At 28.8% G+C, this 6,947-nt stretch overlaps 2 protein-coding genes across 5 annotated transcripts in view; one reads left to right on the top strand and one right to left on the bottom strand.

Moving 5' to 3' along the window:
- The window catches only part of LOC124424153 (peroxisomal (S)-2-hydroxy-acid oxidase GLO1), a 22,965-nt gene extending 16,468 nt beyond the window's left edge, over positions 1-6,497 (bottom strand). For 3 of the 4 annotated variants that reach the window (XM_046962792.1, XM_046962793.1, XM_046962791.1), the window contains exons 1-4: positions 6,185-6,497; positions 5,543-5,680; positions 4,921-5,072; positions 30-285 (exon numbers count right to left, since the gene is read on the bottom strand). In XM_046962792.1, coding sequence (XP_046818748.1) covers positions 30-285; positions 4,921-5,072; positions 5,543-5,676 — 542 coding nt within the window. In that variant the 5' untranslated portion in view covers positions 5,677-5,680; positions 6,185-6,497. The remainder of the gene's footprint in view (positions 1-29; positions 286-4,920; positions 5,073-5,542; positions 5,681-6,184) is intronic. The other variant, XM_046962790.1, reaches the window with a different exon arrangement.
- On the top strand, positions 712-3,774 carry LOC124424144 (N-acetylgalactosaminyltransferase 6-like). The gene is made up of 2 exons (XM_046962772.1): positions 712-1,126; positions 1,768-3,774. Exons 1-2 carry the CDS (start codon positions 932-934, stop codon positions 3,394-3,396), a joined length of 1,824 nt encoding a protein of 607 aa, XP_046818728.1. The 5' UTR covers positions 712-931; the 3' UTR covers positions 3,397-3,774.
- Positions 6,498-6,947: the final 450 nt, after the last annotated feature.

The following is a 6,947-nucleotide window of genomic DNA, read 5'->3' as shown; positions in this document are numbered from 1 at the left end:
AAAAAATAGAAGAATATATTTATATGTACCTCAAATGTTTAGGAAGTGCAAATTTGTTTCTCAAATCGGCTCGTCTGTCCCCAAAAATTGGCGCATCTATTGTAAGAACGAGCGCTTTGAAGCCAGCCTTCTCGGCTCGCCTTATTAAATTTAATGTAATGTTTCGATCGATGTAAACATAAAGTTGAAACCATTTTATACATTTCGGTGCTACCTTCGCAACTTCTTCGATACTGCTGGTTGATATAGTCGAGAGTATAAATATCGTTCCCGCTGCTTCGACAGCTATAAATAAATAAATAGAAAATAAATAAATAAATAAATAAATTTATAATACAAATTTCCCGATATCGCGTTTTAACACTTTGTTAAAAATAAATCATGAATTATCTTTATATAATATAAATATATAATAATTAATATATAAAGTTTGCATAATAGTTAAAAAATATATTACTTTTATATGTATAATAAATGTAATAATATATACATTTAAGTAATATACATTTTAATTCGAAAAAAAAAAGAAAAGAAAAGAAAATAGTTACCTAACCTCGAATACAAAATTTCGAATAGAAAAATCGATTTTCGATCGCCAACGGGTCAATACGTCCGAAATGTAATTCAAAGTCAGCGTACTCTAGCGTCGTGGCGATCAATCAACGGTAATATAATATACGCATGCGTATAATCGACCTCTATACACTCACCTTTATCATATCCCCTCTACTCCAGTTTTAACTAGCGAAGTCAATGTTATTACTGTTGCCGGTTTATTCGGCGCGTAACGTTCGGTCTATCATTTTTTGCGCGATGTACGCCGATAAATATATTTTTCTTTATAGGAACGATAGATGAGAAATATTCTTGATAAGTAGTATTAAGTGAGGTTAATAAACTACGTATTAGATATGACAAAAGATCGTTCGAAATGATGAGACGAAATGTGATAAGTCTCGTTAAGTTCTTCTTTTTAGCAGTATTTACCGTTTTTCTCACTGTAATTATCTTTCGATATATTAGACGACCACATAGTCGTGAATCAACAAGCCCACAAGTTTCATTTGCATTGATAGAAAATGGAGGAAAGCTTCCAATGGATTTGACTCAAAATTTTAATAAACAGGTAAGTTTTACCTACTTTCTCTCTCTCTTTCTCTTTCTTTCTCGTCCTCTTTTCTTTCTACTTTCTCTGTTAGTTCGAAGGTGTCTACCGAGAGGAAGGTCAAAGACCCATTCATCCTGCGCGCGACCATTTAAGCGAGTCAAACAGGTTGCGTGACATTCCACGTTAGTTTGACTTTCACGTGCAAAGTCGTATTTAACAATCGTGGACCCGTGTCACGTGTATTTTCTATCGATTTCATTGAAAGCGAATCTCTTTCGAAACAATTGTCCTTCCAAATATGACCTTTACATTTATGAATATCTTTATGTTTTATAAATTTGTTTCTTTCTTCTTTCTTTTCTTTTTAATTCTATTGACAGTTTAGGTACTTGTTGAGAATTCATTGTGCTTACATATTTTTAATATGTTATTTAACTATATCTATTTCTTCTTAGACTTATCATTCTAACAAATGTTTGCATATATATGATACATAACATCTGGGTAAATATGCAATGTATCAAATAGGTCATATCACTTATCAATGACATTATCTGTACATTGTAGGTGTAATATTTCATAGGAATAGCATGGTAATATTTCAATAGGAATAAAGATAAATGTATTTTACATGACATATTATTTTCTTTTTTGTACAGGATGTGGATGAAAAGATCGATTGGCACAATTATAAACAGATAAAAGAAGATGCAAAAAGAAGTGGGACAGGAGAGCAAGGAAAGCCAGCGTTTTTATCCCCTTCTCTTGATGCACTGAAAGAAAAATTATATAAAACCAATGGTTTCAATGCCGCTTTAAGCGATGAAATTTCTTTGAATCGTTCAGTTCCAGATATTAGACATTCTGAATGTAAAAAAAAGAAATATTTGAGGACACTCGATCCTGTCTCTGTGGTAATCTCTTTTCACAATGAACACTTTAGTACTTTAATGCGTACATGCTGGAGCGTTATTAACCGTTCTCCACCTTCACTTCTCTATGAGATTATACTAGTCGATGATGCCAGCACAAAGGTAGAATTAAAAAACAAGTTGGATGATTACGTAAAGAAACATATGCCAAAGGTAAAGATAATACGATTACCAAAACGATCAGGATTAATAAGAGGCCGATTAGCTGGCGCAAAAAAAGCAGTATCTAAAATTCTCGTCTTCCTAGATTCGCACAGTGAAACCAATGTGAACTGGCTACCACCGCTTTTAGAACCAATTGCTCAAGATTATAAAACTTGTGTCTGCCCCTTTATTGACGTAATAGCATATGAAACATTTGAATACAGAGCCCAAGATGAAGGTGCTAGAGGTGCCTTCGATTGGGAATTGTATTACAAACGTTTACCACTACTTCCAGAAGATCTAAAACAACCTGCTGAGCCATTTAAGAGCCCGGTCATGGCCGGCGGTCTGTTTGCTATAAGTGCAAAATTTTTCTGGGAACTGGGTGGTTATGATTCTGGTTTAGATATATGGGGTGGAGAACAATATGAATTGTCATTTAAAATATGGCAATGCGGTGGTCAAATGTATGATGCTCCTTGTTCAAGAGTGGGCCATATTTATAGGAAATTTCCACCCTTTCCTAATCCTGGTCGTGGAGACTTTTTAGGAAAAAATTACAAGAGAGTAGCAGAAGTATGGATGGATGAATACGCAGAATATATTTACCGTAGAAGACCTCATTTACGATCATTAGATCCGGGCAATTTAACGGAACAGAGAAAGCTTCGAAAGAAATTACATTGCAAACCGTTCAAGTGGTTTATGGAAAATATAGCCTTTGATCTTGTAGAAGTATATCCACCAATAGAGCCTGATGACTTCGCTTCAGGAGAAATCAGAAATATGGGAGCACCAGAATTATGTCTTGATGCTAAGAAAATGAAAAAAGATGAGATTATAAAGGTAGATACTTGTAAAAAAGATAATCCAGTATTATCAGGAGAACAAGAGTTTAAATTGACATGGCACAAAGACATTAGACTAAAAGATCGCACAGATTGTTTAGACGTATCTAGATCAGATATCAAAGCCCCAGTCAGTTTATATCCTTGTCATGGAAAACAGGGTAATCAGTTATGGCGATACGACGTAGAAAAACAATGGTTGATGCATGGTTATGTACCAAGATGTTTGGATACTGATCCAGGTAGTAAGAAGGTTTACGTGACTGCATGTGATCAATCGTCTCCTACTCAAAAATGGAGAATAGAAAATGTCAATATGAAAGCTATAAATAATTGGGAGAACGTGGGACCAAAGCTCAAATAAATTTCTTCCTTTGTATTGCCATAATTTTATATTACATTGAGTTACACTCTTAAGCCTTGCAATTTCGATTGAATGTAAATATTGGCAGATCCTGCTGTTTCCAACTAGTCATTCTACGTTGAGATTCAATTATTGTACTTTAGTCGATTGAAAGAAAGTTTGTAGATATGGAAATGAAGATTTGCGCTCTATATGAGAGAAATACGGTTTTATATCTATTACATATAAAAAAGAAATTTCTTTTTAAATATTTTATTTTCATCTCGTTCTATTAATATCGATTAACATTATTCATAGGAGCGTACTATTTGCTGTGTGCCTTAATTCTAACGGCTGCATTTAATAACACCATGTAAAAAAATAAATTAGAAACATCAATAGGTTTGTTATTCGACTGAACAGTATAATGTTAAGTAGATTATATTACGATATGGTTGCCATAGGAAGAGATTTGCCCTTTCATAAATTATTAGAAGAAAAGACGAGGTGCTAATAATAATATCATATTTTATATATTTCTAAGTGAGCATTCTATAACTTTAGTTAGAAATATAGAGGGTGCTATAATAAAAATTTCTATCACATTTGTGCCGAGAAAATATCAAATTATTCATCGAAAGAATTTATTGAATATTTTAACGTATGTATGATAATAATATCATAGATAAGATTTATTCAAACAGAAAAAGAAGTCAACGTTTTTTTAGCTCTCAAATATTCAAAAGATATCTGTTGATAAGATTTCAAGAAGAATCTATAAAATTAATAGATTAGGAGATATTACTTTAAAAAATTTCAAAGATATCTGAATAAAAATATAGTGGTATATATATATATATATATATATATATATATATATATATATATATTCACACACATTTAATAATAATAACAAATATATATATTTAAATATTTTTATAATATATATATATGAAATAGATATTTATCTCATACATACATGTATTTATAAATTTATTTAAATATATATTAAATTATAATTTAAATTATAATATATATATATATATATATATATATATATATATAAAACTAATAAATCTAATTCAAATGAATGATTAAGATAGATTCGAAAAGAAAATATATTTCTACTATCTATAAAAAATAAGACAGTAGACGAATAAAAATCATACAATCATTGACTAATAAAACAAGGAATTATTTATATTTTACAGAATAAAAATAGAAACAATAATCATAACGAAAAATTAAATCAAATTGAAAAAATAATTTTAATTGAATAATCCATTTTAAACGATTAGTATAACTAAATATACATACACACACACACACACAGACAGACATCCATAAATATACGTACATTTCTCAAAAGCGTAATAATTATTAAGTGACTGTGATTATGACGATTATGATGAAGATTATGATAATAAAAGTCTGGTAATATTCGAATATTATTAATATTTGTCTAAAACATTTATATGCTTTAATAAATGTCTAGGACTATTTTTCTTTTCCTCAAACGATTATTAATATCAAATTTCAACTTACCTTTAACATTAGCACATTCACCATCGGGGTGTGCCATGCGTTGCATTGCAGATGGTGCTACTCCCAATGGCATAGAAATTTTTTCACCTAATATCGTCGTGCTTATGTCTCTTTTTGAAACATCTCGAAGAAATCTAGGTTTTATTCGATACCTAAATAATAACACATAATTTATATAATTAATTCATTCGAATTTTTTATGTATTAATATGAAAATTTGAATTTTGTTATTTTCTCTTTTTTGTTTTATTTTGTTTATAAAATATTTATAAAATTTGCTCCTTTTTCGAAACATCCAAAAAACATTTGTGTTTTATTCGAAACATGAACGAAATAAATTTAATCAATTCATTTGAATTTCATATGTAATAAAAATTCAAATTTGATATTGTTTTGTTTTGTTGTTTTTTTCCCTCTTACAAAATATAAATTTAATAAAATTTTTTCCAATAAGTAAAATGGATTACGTATCGTATGAATGTTATCAATGCTAATTTATCATAATTTCATAATAATCATTTTTAAAGAAGCTCCCGATTGTCGATAATAATATCATCGACAATAATATCTCTGTTATGAAACAATATTATTATCAGGCGTATAAATAATATGATCTTTGTACCTCTTAAAAGCTTCTCTGTTCCATCGTAAACTAGATTCTTCACCGGCTCCGCTTTTATAATAATCTCTTACGATTGGCGTCAGATTGTTAATCGCATATTTTTCGTAATCTTCCAAACATACGAAGTTCAACATTTTCCTTTGAAAATAAAAATAATGAAAAAAGGAAAAAGAAAAAACATACAAGTACAAAAATGAAAAAGCAAAAGAAATTTGAATTGAAAATAAATATTTTATAATAAAATTATTTAGAAATTTCGTAATTTACACGTTTCATGACCTTCAACTTCGTCGAAGATAATTGTAACGAATCTCTCTCTCTTTCTCCCTTATCAGGGGAAATATATTTTTTTTATTTTCAATTCAATTGAACGCATTTGTATTATCAATAATAACACATACTCACACAATACAAAATCACTTAAAGTATTTATGAGATTAAATTTTTTCTTCTTTATCTTAAATAAGACAAGAAGATAAAAAAGATAATTATTATGTAACAAGCAAAAAATTATTTAATCGTTTTCTATAATATTTTTTCTTTTTTTGTCTTTCTTTCTTTCTTTTTTTTTTTTTTTTTTTTTTTTTTTTTTTTTTTTTTTTTTTTTTTTATTAAAAATATCAAATAGAAAAAAAAACTTACTGCGAGAAAATCAAAATATCGTGGAGAATAAAATGATATTATATCGTTAAAAAAATTTTCGCTTAGAAGGAACAACTAGATTCAGAAGAAGAAGAGAATCAAAGAATACATCGATCGTCTTGGCCGTCTGGCGTATAACTGACACCAAGAACGAAAATCACTAACATAATCCATCGTATTCATCGAATGTGAACTATGTATAACGTTACTGATAAAGATGTTTATATACTTGGTAATATACCATCAAGTTGAAGAAGATTTATTCGAAGAGAAAATTTTTCGTTTCTTGTTATTACATTTATCATTACCTCTTTTTTTTCTATTTAATTTTTTCAAAGAGAAGATTTATTCATTCGAGCCTTTTCATTCGATTTTTTTTATTTCTTTTGCATTCTTTTCTTTTTCTTTTTTTTTATATCTTTTTTTCGAAGAACAAACTTCACATTCATCTCTCACTGACGGATTTGATCTTCGATCCTTCCAAGATCTCCTACGAATTCATGGAAACCCATTAAAGCAAATCAATTATACAAAATATATATTTTTCTGTTTCGATTGTTCAATAATGATGTGAGAAATACACTGATCAAGTATGATTACATATACCAGTAAAAATATATAATAGAGATAAAAATTTATTTAACTTTACGTAGGTATTTAATAAAATAAAAGATTAAATTAAATTTATCGTCAAGTGCCTGAATTAATTCGATGATATTCTTTTTATGATTTTTCATTTACAAAAGAAAAAGAAACTATTAAT

Source organism: Vespa crabro, chromosome 5 (genome assembly GCF_910589235.1).
Source record: "Vespa crabro chromosome 5, iyVesCrab1.2, whole genome shotgun sequence".
NCBI lineage: Eukaryota > Metazoa > Arthropoda > Insecta > Hymenoptera > Vespidae > Vespa > Vespa crabro.
The sequence above is the reverse complement of the archived record's forward strand: the minus strand, read 5'-3'. Positions and strand labels throughout refer to the sequence as shown.

Coding starts and splice junctions, on each gene's coding strand:
- LOC124424144 (XM_046962772.1), top strand. CDS start 932: ATGATGAGACGAAATGTGATAAGTCTCGTTAAGTTCTTCTTTTTAGCA. Junction 1,127..1,767: donor CTCAAAATTTTAATAAACAG/GTAAGTTTTACC, acceptor TTTTTTGTACAG/GATGTGGATGAAAAGATCGA.